Source organism: Symphodus melops, assembly GCF_947650265.1.
Source record: "Symphodus melops genome assembly, chromosome: 21".
Taxonomy (NCBI): domain Eukaryota; kingdom Metazoa; phylum Chordata; class Actinopteri; order Labriformes; family Labridae; genus Symphodus; species Symphodus melops.
Window position 1 is genome coordinate 17,862,419 of NC_136711.1, and position 17,338 is coordinate 17,879,756.

The 17,338-nt window shown below is 40.0% G+C and overlaps 1 protein-coding gene across 2 annotated transcripts; it reads right to left on the reverse strand.

Moving 5' to 3' along the window:
* Positions 1 to 1,962: 1,962 nt before the first annotated feature.
* Positions 1,963 to 9,723, reverse strand: mfsd13a (major facilitator superfamily domain containing 13A). Of its 2 annotated transcripts, none has more exons than XM_079334373.1 (9): positions 9,584 to 9,723; positions 7,470 to 7,733; positions 7,261 to 7,340; positions 5,841 to 6,290; positions 5,608 to 5,728; positions 5,350 to 5,446; positions 4,726 to 4,897; positions 3,532 to 3,725; positions 1,963 to 2,958 (listed from the first exon to the last, which is right to left on the reverse strand). In XM_079334373.1, the coding sequence occupies exons 2-9, from the start codon at positions 7,632 to 7,634 to the stop codon at positions 2,705 to 2,707; spliced, it is 1,533 nt and encodes a 510-aa protein (XP_079190499.1). In that variant the 5' UTR covers positions 7,635 to 7,733; positions 9,584 to 9,723; the 3' UTR covers positions 1,963 to 2,704. The 2 variants fall into 2 exon arrangements, with proteins under 2 accessions (XP_079190499.1, XP_079190498.1); XM_079334372.1 differs by having other exon boundaries at positions 9,565 to 9,723.
* Positions 9,724 to 17,338: the final 7,615 nt, after the last annotated feature.

The following is a 17,338-nucleotide window of genomic DNA, read 5'->3' on the forward strand; positions in this document are numbered from 1 at the left end:
TCAGAATCAAAGTATTACAAAAGAAATAGAGCTAGAAACATTAAATAAAGTATTTTACCGAGCTGATATATCTAATTAATCTTTCCTAAAGAATAAACACACTAAACGTCTTACGGGGATGGTGCATGACTTGTTAGCTTTAAGTTCAGATAGCTTCAGTCTTCTTATGTTCTTCAATATAACCATTGTTTAATTAAGTACATGCATTATTTATTTTAACCATAAAGGAAGCCCCGCACGAGGCAGGGCATCAAAAAATTAATCGAAACTCATTTTGTTCCTCTCCACGGAAATCTTTAGTAAAAGGCGAAAGATTTATACGATCTGAAGAGAAACATGAGCGTAATGAGGAGAGAAAGACAAAGTGTAGGGAGCCATTCTCCTACATAGACTTATCACTCACGGTTTCCTTTACTCCAAGTTTTTAAATAATGTTTGGGAACGATACACGTAGAAATACTTATTGAGACCTTATATTTATACACTATTAGCAGATTTGACGTAAATTAAGACACATGCAACAAGTTATATTTAACCTATTTTTATTGTTTCTTATTTTTTAATGATGTCCGGGTCACAACCTGGTTTGATCAGTTTCTTCAAAATCAAAGTATTTCAAAAGAAAAATAGAAACACCATTAGCAAAGTACCCAATCGAGTTGATATTTCTGAACTCTCATATAAACACTAGTATTTTATGATGTTGTTGCAAAGTTGCTCAATTCAACATCCACCGCTTTCCCAATTCCATCGACTAATGCCTGCACTGTTACAGTTTCCAGGGACGTACATTCTTTTAAACAGTATAGGAAGCCCCGCACGAAGCAGGGCATCAAAAAATTAATCGAAACTCATTTTGTTCCTCCCCACGGAAATCTTTAGTAAAAGGCGAAAGATTTATACGATCTGAAGAGAAACATGAGCGTACTGACGAGAGAAAGACAAAGTGTGGTGAGCCATTCTCCTACATAAACTTATCACTCACGGTTTCCTTTTCTCCCAGTTTTTAAATATCAATGTTTGGGAACACACGATACACGTAGAAATACTTATTGAGACATTTTGTTTATAGTCTATGGTTTAGACACATGTAAAGTCTTTTTAATTTAAACGAAACACGTTTTCAAGCGTTTGAATTATTCCGCGCGGTGCATGATGGTTAAGCTATTTGAAGGGTAAACTTTTTACACATGGCAATCATTTGATAGGTTTGCTGGCACTTCAATCAAAGAAATCAAACTTTTAGTAGTCTTAATTATATGACAATGTGGAACCAATAACAACGCAACGTAATAAGACAAACACACAATGTATACACCACACGCATGCGCTGTACATGAACACAGCTTGGGAACATTACCTCGTTCTACTTCCTAAGAGTTGCGGATGAAAGTGATGACAGCCTGTAAAACCTGAGCCCACTGGCCTGTCTTGATGACTCTTTTCTTGTAAGCCCGTTTTTTCATCTTTTCCCCAAATGTTTGAAAGCTTGCATGTTGTAAAATAGGTGTCGAGCATAGACTTACAATATTAAGGGGTTTACTGGTATGATTACACAGAAACCCCAGAGGCCAGAGTTGACCCAACATGGGGAAACAATGCGTTTACTGAGTGTGAAAGAAAGGTGTTTAACATGGGAACACAGGCACAATTTTTTTGGCTCAGGAAATATTATGGACTCTCAGAAGGCAGGTTCCCTGTACAGGAAAAGTGCAACAGGTGGTGCAAATGGTTGGTGCCAAATTCAGTTGTTACGAGAAGTACTGGATGGTGAGAAGTGAGGATGGTACTTCTCAAAACAAATGAACCACAATGTCATAACAGACATTTTTTTCTTACCAAGTATTGAAATGTCCAGATACATGTTTGTGAAACGTCCTCCTTTTTATTTGACAGGGAATTTTTCCTCTTTAAAATTAAAAAAAAATTAAAAATTAAAAATTACCAGCCTGCACAAAAGAGTTTGGTTCAACACAGACAAGGTTTATTTGTGGTAGTGCCACACATTCTTGACATAATCTGCAAAATTACAAAAAATGCTGGTAATATGCTTACCAGCCCGATCTCTTAATTCAAAAAATTGCGATCACAGCACATGAAGTTGTGTCGCAATCAGAATGTTAGAAGTACAACACACAAATGGCAGTTTTGTGCAAAAAAAACATAATCAATACTGGAAATATGAGAAAATACAGTTAACATCAAACTGGCAGGGCGTTCCGTGTAAATGTCAAGAGATGGTAAGTTGTGATTTAGCTCAGAGGTGCAGTTAACAGCAGCACGGTGAGTCAGTCATTTTCTCCATGTTTCTAACAAACCGTCAAAAGTTATCGAAAAGAGAGGCCGTTAAGGCTGCACTGTAGACCAGAATTATGCTGAGAAGGGCACACCATTAAAGTTGTCACCTTGGTCCATCAAGATCTAAAGGATTGATTTGTTCTGCTTAATCTTTTGGTCATCTGTTCGTATATAAATATATGTAAATATTTTAATATAAAAATAAGGCAGGTTTTAAGTTTTTCCCGATGGGGTTTGTGAGCTGACTTGTGCACTTTTCTGTGTCCTTAAAGCCACATATAGTGTTCTGGTTCATATCCTTGCACACACAGAAGAGCAGTAAGACATAATGGCAGCCTTCTGCATCACATCATACAGATTGTTCAGTTAAGGTTAAAAGTGTCTTTGTGCAGTCCTTTCCTCCCCTTCATATGGCCTTGACATCGATAAGGTGGCCGTGCTGGGCCCCTTGCCTCAGGGTCTTGATCCCCTGCAGCTTACGGCCGTGCAGTGTGAAACGAGACCAGGCGGCCAGCTGCAGCAGGGCACACGTGATAGGCACAAACACCACCATGTAGAAGCAGCCCAGGCGAAGAGGCGGAGTCCCTGAGCCGGAGGCAACGTCAGGCACGGAGGCCAGAGAGTCCTTCACCGAGGGTTCCCTCTCGAAAATATCGTAACCTGGAGACGAGAAGCGAGAAAGAACACATGAAGCAATTTAACATACTGAGCTTCTTTTTCCCAACTGTTTCCACTTTTCTTTTTTAAAACTTTGAAGAAAAAAATAAAAATAAGGATAAGAGCAAAGTGAAAGTAATCGGTCACTGGGCTTCAATGCAGGACACAAAGACCAACTTCTCAAACATCATCAAACCAGTTATTTAGCAGAACATCAGCCTCGGGGTAAAAAGTTCAGATGTTAAATGTCACTCAGTAAATATGACGTATTTACCGAGTCCAGCTTCGGTTTAAGTACAGCTCTGGTTTGGACTGCTGACTGGATCCGGGTCTAGTTGAGTTTGTTTGGTTAGGTCTTGTTTGTTCAGTTTAACTTGTTTTCTCTTCATAACACCGGCCTTAAACCCTGAGAAACGCCTGTTTTACATTCACTGAAAGACACTGATCATAGAGGGGACAGGGACAGCTGGGCCTCTCGTTTACAGAAGGGCACGGACACGGTAACCTAAGCATTTCAAAGAAAAGAGGCGTTTGTTTTTTCCTATGAGGAAACAATGTGTGTGTTTGTGTTTTTACCTGTGTAAGCACACAGCAGCCAGGTGCCGATGAGCGGTGCGAATGTCTGGCCAGGTTTGGTCATAAGGGCGACCATCCCGAAGAGGAGCGCAGAGGCGGCCTGCTGACGCTTGTTGACCACAAAGTCTTCGTCCACCAGATCGGTAATGACCAGTTTGAGCAGCTTGCACGTCCCTTCTGTGAACACCCGGTTACTGCAAACGAGGAAATAAGAATATTGGGTTAACATATTTAGAAAGTGTCAGCTGTAATGAGGTTTATGATTTACTGGGGAAAACTCTTTTGAGCTTCTCATTGATCAGTTATAACGTCTCGTTTTGTCTCTGAGGAGGAGGAGGACAGTCACAGCTTTTAATGAAGAAAAGGTGTCTGATTTTAAAGCTCTATGTGGGACACACTCTGGGTTTTATTCGTCTCATTGGCTTTGTATAGACTGCAGGCACTCCTGATGATTTATTCTTCAAGGCCGACTGTCTGCACTGTTTGAGAATGCATGGATTGAAGTAGTTTGTTCAGGTGCCACCAACCTATCTGAGATATCAACACAGCACACGTGTGACTGTCTAAGATGGAAGCATGAGACGCACACACCCATCCTCCTCCCTCTTCGAACGACTGCACTGTGCTGCAACGGTTTGAACCTTACAGACTCAGCAACAGAGCGGCCTGATAAAGTGTAAGTGAAAGTGTAGCTTGGATCCCTTTTTTGTGCATATATTTACAATGTGAATCTGTAAATAAAAAAAATAAAAATTATCAGCGCTTGCAGCCTGAACAAACAATTCTGTGTGACTCAGTGGAGTGACTCAGTGGAGCCGAGTCAACTTTTCCCAAGAATGAAAAGTCTTCTAGCGAATGAAACCTAACAAAATGTTTGGATAGACCTCATGATAAATGCTGACGTAACCTTGGACACGCTGTGGCAGACGTGTCCTTCAAACTGCCGACGTGTGTTTTTATCAATGTACTTTTTTATTTAACCCGGTTGGTCCCGGTTGAGATTAAGAACCTCTTTTTCAAGGGAGACCTGGCCGAGACAGGCGGCAGCAAAAACAAAAAAAAAACAAAAAAAGTTTTAGACAAATATCGAGTTTGTCTCCTCATCATGAAAATCAACAAAATAAAAAAACAAGCAAACAGAAAGTTAAAGCCGTCACACATCCGATGTCTGATGTGTGTGTGCGTGGGCCATACCTAGCAATGAAGATGCACAGCAGATAAATGTGGTCAGCCCCTGCCAGCAGCATAGCCACACTAAGTCCCAGTTTGAGCATAAATAGCCAGCGGATAACCTGGTAAACCCCGTAACGCTGGCACAGTGTCAGGAAATACAAGTTGTTCAGGTGAGGGGCAACGTAAGAGATCCCTGCGTGGGAGCAAAGCAGAGCAGCGTTAAAATAAAAAGAGGACCCAGCACAAAGAGGAGTCAATATGAAAACAAACGGGAAGCAAATGGATATGAAACACATGTTTTAAATTTGTAGTCTCAATCATATCAGGCTGTAAAAAGCAGGAGACCTTCCTGAAACTAGAATGTCACTGGATAAAAATGACTGACCTGAATCCCTATATTTAACAATTTACAACTTAAAAGTGTTTCAAAAGCACTGATCATGGATCAGCTTTCATGCTTTTACCACAATTTATCACATCTGCTTTGAGCTATTCAAACCTTAAGTCTAACCTCAACAGTCCTGCACTGTTCCTTGTGTCTTAAGTCGAGCAAAACATTTACCAATCATGATAAAAAAAAATAAAATTAAAAAAAAAAGAGCTGAATGTGTGATTTATTTTTGTTGTCTTGAAATGGAATCTCACCCAGTAGGATTGACCCGGTGGAGGCAGAAATATTGTCAGACAGGAGATGTTCCAGGAAAAGAGGGAAGAAGTTGCTGTTAAAATGGCAGTGAAACACCTGCAGGGGGAGCAGAGACGACAGTGAGAGAGTGTTTCTGACCAGATCGAAGAAACGCATCACAATGAAGTTCCCCCCCCCCCCCATTTCCTTTTCCTAAAGAACAGTGTTGTGTAGTCAATTAATCGCTGCTCATACATTCAATGTGATTGGCTTCCTACCTGAATGAGATTCATGGAAACAAACCACAAGAAGTTCTTGTGTTGCGAGAGCTGCTTGATATACTGTCCGATGGTGACAGGTTTTTCTGGGTGTGTCAGTGGAGCGTGGCCAACACTCAGCCTAAGTCAGAGCAAAAGAAAACAAAAGTAAAGTGAGACGGAGAAGAAGAAAAACAAACACTTCAGTTACAGAGAATATCCTCTTCTTTTGTTTTTTTTAAAGAAGTCCTTACTCTTTGAGTGTCTGAGCCTCATCCAGCTTGGGAAGGACTTCCTTTTGGAAACGTTGCCGCAACAACCGAGACACTAAGAAAAAGCCCAAGATGGAAAAAGCTGCTAGAGTCACACAGAAGACACGGAAGGAGTAGAAATCGTCCCTGTCCCAGAAGGAGTAGGACAGGAACACCGAGAAGGAGCCCAGAGCGCTGAACACGGAGCAGTGGAAGTTGAGGCGCGTGCGGTCGGCGGCGGAGACGGCGAGGTCAGCCAGCAGGGCGCTGTGGTGGAGGTCCACCATGGTGAGGAAACCATCGTACAGACACAAACACAGCAGGAACTGCAGTCCCGGACTGGCCCACGCCACCCAGAAGGCCAGGAAGGACAGGGAGAAGAGGGGGCCATTTGTGGAGAGGGCCTTCAGGCGCTTCAGCACCACCTCTGGAGACGTGATCTGAGAGCCGGACCTGAGCGGGAAACAGCAGCAGCACTTATTAGACCCAATCAGTTAGCACCAGGAGCTTCTGTTCTGTCGTTTCCTTTAAAGTCACTTTGGATGCTCCACATAAAACTTAAAAAACCCCAAACATGATCGCATAAATCCAACAAACTCCCCAGACCCAAGAAATGACACTAAGGGACAGATAAAGGTTACACATGTAACAAGGTGATTCACTTGTTTAAGTCAGCTTCATCACAGAGAAAGTCAAACAAAGATGGCAGCCGGATGTTTGACAACGAGTGTTCTGTCTTACTACAGCTTCTTAGATCATTCATGTTGACCTGATTGCGGTAGCATTTGGTTACACCTGTAGAGTCTCTACTCAGGAAGTTGTGAGAGAATGTGTGCAGGGATAATGAGACGAAGAAACCCGGATGTTCACCTGGAAGCAAAGAAGGACTGAAGGCGGTTTAGACGCCACAACGACATTTCAGATCGATTTTAGAAAACGATAAAGTCAGTGTTTGAATACAGATATATTTCAGAGATGTCACTCTGTCCTGTCCTCCTTATAAACAATGGCAGAACATCCACAGAGAGACTCTTGTTTATGACGACAAAAGGAGAAAGAGACGGCCACTGTCATCGACTCTTCAAAGAGGATGTGAAACTGATCCCTTTTTAATGCTCACCCTGTGAGTCTCGGAGTGCGCAAGATATCACACTTCGTCTCGATGAAAGCGGCATAATGTGGCATGTATCCTAACGTTTGAGGAGACGGCTGTGATCAAAAAAAAAAATAAAAATACTACTAAAAATAAAAAAAATCTGAAAATTTTCCTCCATGAATCATTTAACTACTAAAGTAAAACCTCTGGTCATTATCAGCTAATCATCACTTCCTATTATCGCTCACAGCCAAACCCATAAATAATGTGCGTACTTCTCTGAGCATTATCAGTCACATGGTTTCAGGAAAGGAGGGAGATACTTACTGAGGAGAGCTGAGGAAGGAGCGATCACTCAGCCAGCCGAAGAGAGGGTCGTTCAGACTGTTCCATATCAAGAACACGGTCTGAGAAGCAGCAGAAACACGTCATCAGAGCTTGGTAATCAATCAACAAACACGGGATGAGAAGGGATTATAAATGTGCAGCGTGGGCTGAACTGACACAGCTCCACTCACAGGTGTTAAGTGACTCACCTCTCCGATCCAGAAGGAGACTTTATCGATCTTGTAGACGGACACAAACGTCTGCACGTAGTAGAGCAGGAACACATTGTGGAGGATGGAGGTAAACAAAGCCAGAGAGCCGTACAGCACCGCCGTAGAGAAGACACTTTGCCAGCTCCAGACCCTCCTGCCCATTCTTCTGTCTCAATCACTCCGCTCTCTCGTTTGTTTCTCCGCGCCACGCTGCAATCATCTCCCTGCCTGGCCGACTCGGGCTCACCACCGCATCATATCCTGCAAAAAAAAAAAACTCATTTAGACTGGACAGAATAACTCTGAAGCTTATTTTCCGTTGTTTGAAAATATGACTCTATAGGTACAGGGGGACATTTCGGCTCAATGTCTCCGCATTAACAACACAACATGGGGTTAACATGTCTTTGGTTTCCATATGGAGTTGGAGCCTCATGAAAGGGAGCTATTCTTGTAGCAACAGTCCTGTAGGTACTTATTAAAGTTAGTTAGGCCTAAGGCTACAGATCCTTTCTCCTACAGCCTACACCCAGCTGTGGTGTGTGTGTGTGTGTGTGTGTGTGTGTGTGTGTGTGTGTGTGTGTGTGTGTGTGTGTGTGTGTAACTGTACTTTTCCTCTGCTATTTTTATGACCACTCCTTTGGCCCTCTCCCTAACTCTCCCTGTGTCCCGATAAAGTCTGATCTTCTTCACAACGAATTGACAAAAGGAAAAACATACGATACTCTGTCTTTGTTTTCAGGCTACATTGTCCTGATAAGTATCAGATGCAACATTTGCACCCTGAGAGTATCAACTATTGTCTATGTAAATAGATCAGTACAAAGAAATCATAGACCTGAGACTAGATTGTGTGAGTGTGTGTGTGTGTGTGTGTTCTAAATAAACAATGTTGACTCTGTTCCACATCTCCTTGTGGCGCATCAGTTTTACTGGTATTGTTTCTCTTTCCTTTTTTAGCCTCTGCTGCAATCTTGCACGTAGCGCCTTCACTTAAACATACCACAGGCATCTTACTTCACACCTGACTGCCACAAGCTGAGACTCGCCCTGAATGCAAACATCCTTTCATTTATTCTTCTGGGGAGCCATATAATAGTCCATAATAACAACGTCTCGAGGCAATGATTCTTTCTGTCTGAGTCCATCAATAACATATAAAGCAAAGCTGCAAAACCTCAGTCTCATCTCTGGCTCTCTGTGAGATCACAAACTTGTCCAAACCAACCTCCCCGGAGTGCAACCAAAAAAGATTTCCAAGTGGTTTCCTATCAGATCCAAGCCGTGAAACTAGATGATGACTCCCAGCAGGCTGCGTCAAAATCACATCTCTTAACTCATATCTTCCAAAAATCAGAAAACGCCTTCTTTCTCTGCAGGCAGGCAACAGGGCGAGACTTGGATCTGCACAATATCCAATTCATATCCTCTCAGCCACAGCAGAGTCATGATAACCTGTAGTATTCAGTCTGACAAGTGGGAGATATGTTGGCAAAACACTGAGTGATACCTGATCTTAAGGTGGGCAAGCAGAACGACAAGTGTGCACCCATCACAGCTGTTACACACGTTTAGGTTACACGTGCAGCAGGCTTTATAAATACTATAAAGAAACAGCCCTGCTTGATTTGAAGAATCAGACAGGTAGAACATGAAATCAGCAAAAAAGAGCTGAGCATTCAGGTTGGAACAGCAATGTTTTCATAAAATAATAATAATAAAGGCTTATAAAGTGTAAATATGTATATATTAGTGTTGACTTAAGCTTAACAAACCAAACGAAAAGTTCAGGTCCTAATAGCGCTGATATTCCTAAAAACCAGACCATTATTTAACCTGGCGACTGTTGATTTCTATAAACTAAATTAGAAATACTTCTAGCTGACTAATAAATTCCGACAATACAATTTGATAATAAGCAGGCATGAACACGCAGCCGACTTCCGCTAATGGTTATTACCATTGCTAGCACTAGCAAGCTATTAGCTGGTTAACGATAGCGTTAACTGACTATCCGGTTATAAACGCTGTTTTTTGTTTTTTTAATAGCTTTAGGTATCATCACAACAAGGTAAAAAAACATGTAACGTACCACAGGAAAAGCTGCTCACCAGAGCTGATAAATCGTGTTTGACTCGGTGTGGCTGTGACTTGTTGGCTCTGGATCCTGTGCGAGTCAGCAGCAGCTGTGTGTGGATCACTAGAACGGAGGCAGACAGGGGCAACGTCATCATGGTAACAATACGTCATCATGGTAACTGGAGTCATGACGACCCTCGTAAGGCTGCGCGTGAACGGGTTTATCAGCAGTGTGATTTGTACAGGGCCACCTAGTGCCAAAAATGCACACTAATAATACAGCTATAACCTAGAAAGTAGCCTTCTTTTTAAACTTTTTAGACTTAGTATGGCACGACATAGTTATATAAAACTTTATGAGGGAGTGTAAAAATTATAGGCTACCACTTTAAGTAAATCCAAATAATAATAATAATTTTTATAGTGTTTCTATAGCAACCAATAGAACAACAGGCGTGTTATGAACTATTAACATTTTATCTGTAATATAAAGCAAACGAAAAACGAAACATTTGCATAGACTTGTAGTTTAACGACAAATGTATCACCTATTTCTGTAAAAAAAATCAAAAATAAAATCCACTTCTTCTGTCAAAAAAAGTTCCTGTTATTGAAGAGACTTCCAGTACTATTAAGTAATGAAAAGAAACAAAACAATATATAAAAATAGATTTTAACAAAGACCTCGATGGTGTTCAGTTTTTTATAGATTGAATAGTAACCTATGTCTTATTTTTTATTATATCTTTGGAATAAAATACTAAATCAAAAGTATTTATAAAATGTATTTAGATGACATTTAACACACCATGTACAAATAGATTGTATTGTTTCTTTGATTTTTGTTGGTCCTAAAATAAAAGGTGGATATAAGAGGAAGCAGTACATTTAACTTTTTGTATTTCCATATTTTCTCCAGCAGAGGTCAGTCAAAAGGCACGGACTAATTTGATCCTATTTATAAAACACATTTAAACACAGCATAGGATAATGGTAGAAAGTGCAGAAAAAGTCTATTCTTGCATTTTTCTGACAGTCTTTAGAAACAGTAACCTATAGGCCTATCAGCCACATACATAAAGAAAGATAAAGGTAAAAAAGGTTTATCTTTGTGGACTTGACAGTTTTCTTTAGGGAAATATCATCAGTTTAATTCAGCTTTATTTTGAATTTCAAGTCATTATGAGCTATTTTTTTATATTACATATGTTTATGTAAGGTAAGATAATAATGTATTGATTCAAGCATTGCAGCAGCAAGATAGAAAAGTAGGTAATACTATATTCACAGAATAGGATAAACACATAAATAACAATAAGAACTATATACAGAATACAGAATGAATAGTGAGGTGAATACGACAGGAAAATTAAGAGTTATGTGCAGTGAATTGGAAAGTTTAAGTAACCAGTGATGATTTAAAGTGACTTGTGTGATCAAAAGCGAGTTATGAAAACAGCAGATTACGAGCAGTATGGCAATATAATAATAAAAGTGCAGTTATTTTTAAAAAAAAGTATGCGGAAAAGACTATTTGACTCTCAAGGTCAAAACAGTCTTGAGTTATGTTATGTACAAAAAAAACATCTTAATTTCCACATAATAATTTTATCAGAAAATAAAATTGAAGTATTTTTTTCAAAAACGTGTCTAAGCCTTTTATGTGAAACTTGCGTTTAAGCTCAAATACATATTTCGTAATTATTGTTGAAAAAACCCAAAAATAAAGCTGCTGAGGAAACTGTAGGTCACAAGATAAGACAGGGTGACTTATGTAGGCTATGAATCCAGTGTGTGTGTGTGTGTGTGTGTGTGTGTGTGTGTGTGTGTGTGTGAGACCAAGGGTGGGGGGAGTGTGTGTGAACACTGAATAACTGCAGCAGCAGCGGCAGCAGCAGCAGAGTAGCTCTGTGTGTTTCAGCGCGGAGAGAGGACGTTTCAGAGGCTTTTTTTTTCGTGGACTCCAGGAAAAAAGCAGGTGAGTCCTTTTTCTGCTTCACCTTTCATAATATTCCGTTCACGTCTTTCCTCCACTTTTCATACGCACGTGCGCTCCTCTGACATCTATTAGTGCGCAGGTAAAGGTGATTCAATAGTGTTTTCTCCTCGCTCTGCTGCAGTCCAGGTCGGACAGGTGCACATGGGCGGATGTTTGCACTTTCATTGCGCGCGCCGACTGTTAACAGACAGTTGCTTACAAACCTCCTCATTATAACCAGGTTACATGTAGTGATATTTAACATGCTGGGTGTGTTTTTGTAACCAACGTCACTTTATTTCTTACTGCACCTCTGTTCCAAACTAAGGTAGAACATGACACACAACATTTATCTGGACGTTTTGTTTTGATGTTGCAAGTTTCTGACTTAGACTGTTGTTTGGATTAAGTAGAGACTAATGTAGCACGACCATACATAGACGAGCGGAACAGAGGAATACTATAGACTTCAGAATACATCGTTTTTGTAGAGGTTTGCTGTAAAAAGTCATTAAACTCAACCATCACAGCAAGGAAGAAATGGACGTGAAGTTGTGTTTTTGGTCAGTTGTATCGTTTACAGGATACAGTTTACAGTCTCTTCTATTAGTGAGCGTCAAGAAGCTGTTAGGAGAAGGCCTAAGATATAATTGAGTCAAAGTATACACACATATTACAACAAATGGAACCTATACGCTTATATTATGCACAATAATTGATTATTACTGATGTATTTCGGAATTTCAGCGTTCTTGAATTCTGGTTAGCCGGTATACTTAAACATCATGAAATATTGCTGCTAATCTGGTTTATATGTAGATAAACCATAGGTTAAAAATGAACTTGTCACTACACTGGGAGTATAAGTACAACAGCTGGTGCTTAAATCTTGAACATGATGGGAGTGTGAAGTAGCATGAAATGTAAAGGTTCAAGAGGACAATTTATTCTTCTTATAATGTCTGATAGAAAGTGCCACACGTTTCTCCATTACGATAAAGCATGCTTAATAATCATTATAAATTATTACATTGTTTGTGGTCGTTCAAATTAGAATCTGTAAATATTTAGGTTATAAGTTGTATATAGATGGATTTGTGGTTCTGATGCCCTGCAGCCCATTTTCAGAGGTCAGACAGTCCATTGGAGGGGTTCTCATTGTATATATATATATAAAAACTAAAACTTCAAATATAAAACTTCCCTTAAAAGACTTAGAGGAAAAGCAGTTCCAGATAACTGGCTATAACAGACATTCTTCATATTATAAAAAGATTATTACTGAGTTTCTAATTCAGAAGATTCAGTTAAGACGACCAATTACCACATTTTTACAAGTGACATGAAAGAGTCTATTGGAGAGGGAGAAGAGAGCTATTACCTCAAGAGTAGGCTATATGTTTTTTTTTTTATGAAAGAGAAGAGGATGATTTTCCAATGAGTCATAAACTGACTCTTTTGAATGCTTCCAGGGGTTTTAGATCAAGATTAGTTTTATTTTTCAAGCTGCTATACCTTTGGTGTTGAAAATTAAAGCCAATGCTGGCGTGCAAAACACTGCAGTTCCATGAGTGTCCACTTGAGGCTGGCTGTAAAAGCCAAGTAATCCCGATCAGAGCCCATATGCACTTTAAATTCCCACATTTACATCAGAAATAAACATGATAACAGCCTGGTTTTAAAAAAATGTTTGTTCTCAATAACTCGTATTTCTGAGAAAAAACGTGATTTTTTTAACTCATATGTTTGAAGCCGATAAGAGTTATTTATACATTGCTATATTTGGTAATGTGGCGTTGACTCTCAGGTGGATGTGTCGTAGCTGTTTCCAGGTGGATTAAGGCTCACCTTAAATCCACTTTTTGGTCTGTTTCTGGACTGATTGAAATTTTGGTGGCATTTCCAATATGGCAACTGTCATAGTCTGGCTTCATAATGTCTCTTCAGAAACCAATGGGTGTTGTCATTGAGTCTATGTCCATGTTTTATATGGTTATTTACTAACAGTCTTTATGAATCTAACCAAGAACCGGCTCTGGTTAGGAAGTATTATGGAAGTATTAGAAAGTATTATAACTCCACTTTCAGAAATAAGAATCTGTCATCACATATCATGTGGTGGATTAATTTACTAACAGTTCATGCAAACGCATCACACCTTAAAGCCTTTTTAGTGCAGCTAAGCTGTCTTTGAATATGTTTCTCTTTCAAAGAAATCCTCACTTACTCTTCATATCTTCATTTGAATATGATGGCATGATGTAAAGAGAAGCCTCAGACAGAGGACAATTCCTCTTTGACCTCTCTACAGAGTATTTTCTGCGTACAAACAGACTGACTATGAGTGTCACAATCATAATTTCATGCTTTGGTCTAAATACTAGTATCCCTAAGGATTTCTATACTTAGCAGAGAACGTCGCCCACAGTGTGAACCAGCTCATTTGTTCTTTAATGTGTGAATTATCACATATACGGTTCTGCTCTCTGATGGACCCCCAATGGTTCAAGATACAGAAAGGAACGAGAAAGGAATTGCAATAACACCTTAGTTAAGTAGCCTGTTAAGTTTGAATCAGTCAGTCGGAATGAGTTGATGTTTTAAGCACTCGTGTATTCAGATGTGTGTCAGTGTGTTTGTGATTTTAGGTGGTAGTCTGCTCTAAGGAGGGAAATATAAAAATAGCTCACCAGTTTGATTGATCTTTCTGCTGGGAAAATGTGGGAAAATATCTTTATTTTTCTCTGCGAATCTCTTCAAATGTCATTGCATGTTTTCAGCACCTGAGACTATCACAGAGACATTGTTTAAATGTGCCTGTAGATCTGCTGTAATCAGACTCGAAGGATCGATGAAGAGGAAGAAAGTGACCGTCAAAAGTGCTCCAGCCTCTGCCTGCTGTTTTGTTCGATTCCGCTTTTCTCCCATCATGTGTGACGCACCACTCGTGTCACTGCCAAGGCCGACTTGTTTACCTTTCCCTTCTGGAGCTTCGGTGCTTTCGTCAGTGAGAAAACACAGCACCGTGCCAGCGCCTGTAGTACAGTATACACGCGCAAAGCAAATGCAGATGTGTTGAAACAAAGGTGTGTTTGCTGTGGGTTACGTGAGGGCAGCAGCTGACAAAACCACACCAGAGGGCTTCTCACCCGCATGCCCGCCTCGTCCACTCGATCTGTTGTGCTTTGGTTTGCTACAGTTTGGAAAAGGGCGGTTGTGGTCTTGGATGGTAGTCGTCAAACAATATTCAAGTTGCTCTGTTGATCTGCCTTCAGTTTAGCGTTAAAGAGGAAATACACCAATGCAGCGCTGGTAAAATATGTAGCTTCTCATCCTTTTGTGGCTCAACGAGTATATACACAACACCTCCTAAAGTGACTCACATGATGTCATTTGAGGCACTTTATGTTGTGTTTGAAGACTAAAAATAAAAAACAAACCGCAGAATATCAGACCTCTGTTGCCTGCTCCTCATCACTGAAAGACACTATATGCTAATTGCATAAACTTCAACTAGCATCACACCTCTTCCTGTCTGAATCACAGGACGATGACTGACAGGTGAGGCGCTGTAGCTGTTCACCAGGAGCATTAGCTACAACGTTGCCTTGTATCTATTTACCAAAGGTTATGGACAGAAAGCTTTTCCAATATGGCGACTTATTGGGTTTCATAATGCCCCTTTAGAAACTAATGGCCGAGGTTACTCAGACTTTGTCCACTTTTTATATGGTCTAACCCAACTGTAGGTGGTTTAGATACATGTTGGTAATTTTGGCACTAGCATTTATCTTTTATGGAGAAAAAATATTTGTGATATAAAATAATAACTGTGATTCAAATGTTTGTGTTGAAGCATAAAGCATGGTTGGAATCATAATGCTGGAAGGTCTGAGCCCCGAATGAGACATTATTTTCAAGTTTTATTTTTGTAAAGCCTTTACAAGCACTGTTAGACAAACACAAACCATCCACAGGTTACACAATGCGAACTAGAACTTTTCCTGTTAGCATATCTCAGTGATGGATTTCTGCTGTGTTTGCAGTTTCTATTTGAGTGTGTGTTCATACTTGACCTTTGGCACAGAAGTTTGACCAAAAAGCTCTTGACTAAACATGTACATACTGGCTCTGTTTGTTTTTTTGTTTTCTTTTTGCAGGGTCTTATTTCTTCTAATGGAATGTGTAACAGATTAACACATTTAGTTTGCTGGATTGTCTGTCGGACTCCTCAAACCTGAAGTCATCTTCAGTTGACTACAGCTTTAACTCACTTAAGGGAATCCGCTTTAAAGCATCTTCTGGACGGCTGAGGAGGAACAGAGGGAGGTTTTGTGACAGATGTTGAAGGTAGAGCCTGCTTAAAGAAATACTTTCGGATAATCCTAAAGTGAGGGGATCCCTGCACTGTCACACATACACGCTCCTCTGTCTCATCTCGCACTTTGTCATCTTCTAGGTTGGTATCAAAGCTTAGCACCTAAACTGCTAGCGGAGAGGTCATTAGCCTTATAGGGAGTTATTAGCAGCAGCCGCCGTGGAGATCAAGCGGGGAATTCTCCAGTGTCACAATGTGGTGGTGCGGGGTTCACAGTGTTGACCCTTTGATCAGTGACAGAGCCGAAGAGCGGGCAGCCAGGCGGAGATTGAGTTGATGGCACAGAGCCTAATCTCTAGATTATCCGTCATGCTGCTCCGATGCGCACACAGCTAATTAAGAGATGGAGCTGTGTGTTGTTGTATGACGTCACAGGGATGTATTATGTAGCTTGCTGAACTTTTTCAGATGGTCTTTTTTAATGTAAATACACTTCACTCATTCACTTTGGCTAATTGGTTTTAATCTGAGAGTGATGATGCATGTCAGCGAGCAATTTTCTGCTCATGCTGACAGGGAGGCAAGAAAGTTAGATTGAGTGAGTAAAGTTCACTGTACTCATCTGAGGCTTTTGAGACCTCTTTAAATGTGTATGTTTGTTTAAATATGAGGGATTTTAAAGGCAGGGGAAGAGTAAAAATATTTCCCACTTATATCTTTATGCAACTTTAACCGGTGGTAGAAAACAACACTCAATTTAAATGTATACTTTTTCCTTGATTGTCCTTTTGCTGATACTTTCTACCTGTAATAATAAACACTTACAAGGAAATCAATACTTTCAGCAGTAATGCATTCAACTGATTAATAATATATTGCCATTAAAAAATACTGTTTTGTCTCCTTGCAGGTAGCTCAGTTTGAATTAAATATTTTAAGAGTTAATGAGAAGAAAGTATTCGAAGATTTGTTTCCTCATCTTAAATATTCATGATGCTACCTCGGATCCATTTTGTCCCTTTCATGACGGGGAGCCAACTCCGAGGTTGTAAACCAATGGACTGAGCAGCTGAGCACAGAGCTGATGTATAAAGCCTTACCTTGAGCAGATGCAGCACTAATATCCAGCACTCACATTGCTGCATCATTAATACAGACCTTTCATTGCTTTGAGTGCTGAATTAGTCACAGAGGCTGGTATGAGTTTAATTTCACTTTTTCTGTGCACATATTCTGAAGTTGGATTGTACATGAAGGACATTTACTTCTGTGGTTTGTCTGCATTGTTGTATTGTTTTGTTTAATTAAAAAATCTCAGTACTTCAATCTGCAATTTGAACACAACAAGGTTGAATATGAACAGCACAGTATTTCAGATGAACTAGTTAGATGTTCATTTTGAAACCTTAAGACATAGTTTGAATTATATATCTTTAAATTATACACTTTGTTTTTCTTCTTTTTCTGCGCAGATTGATTGCGTTCTCTGCT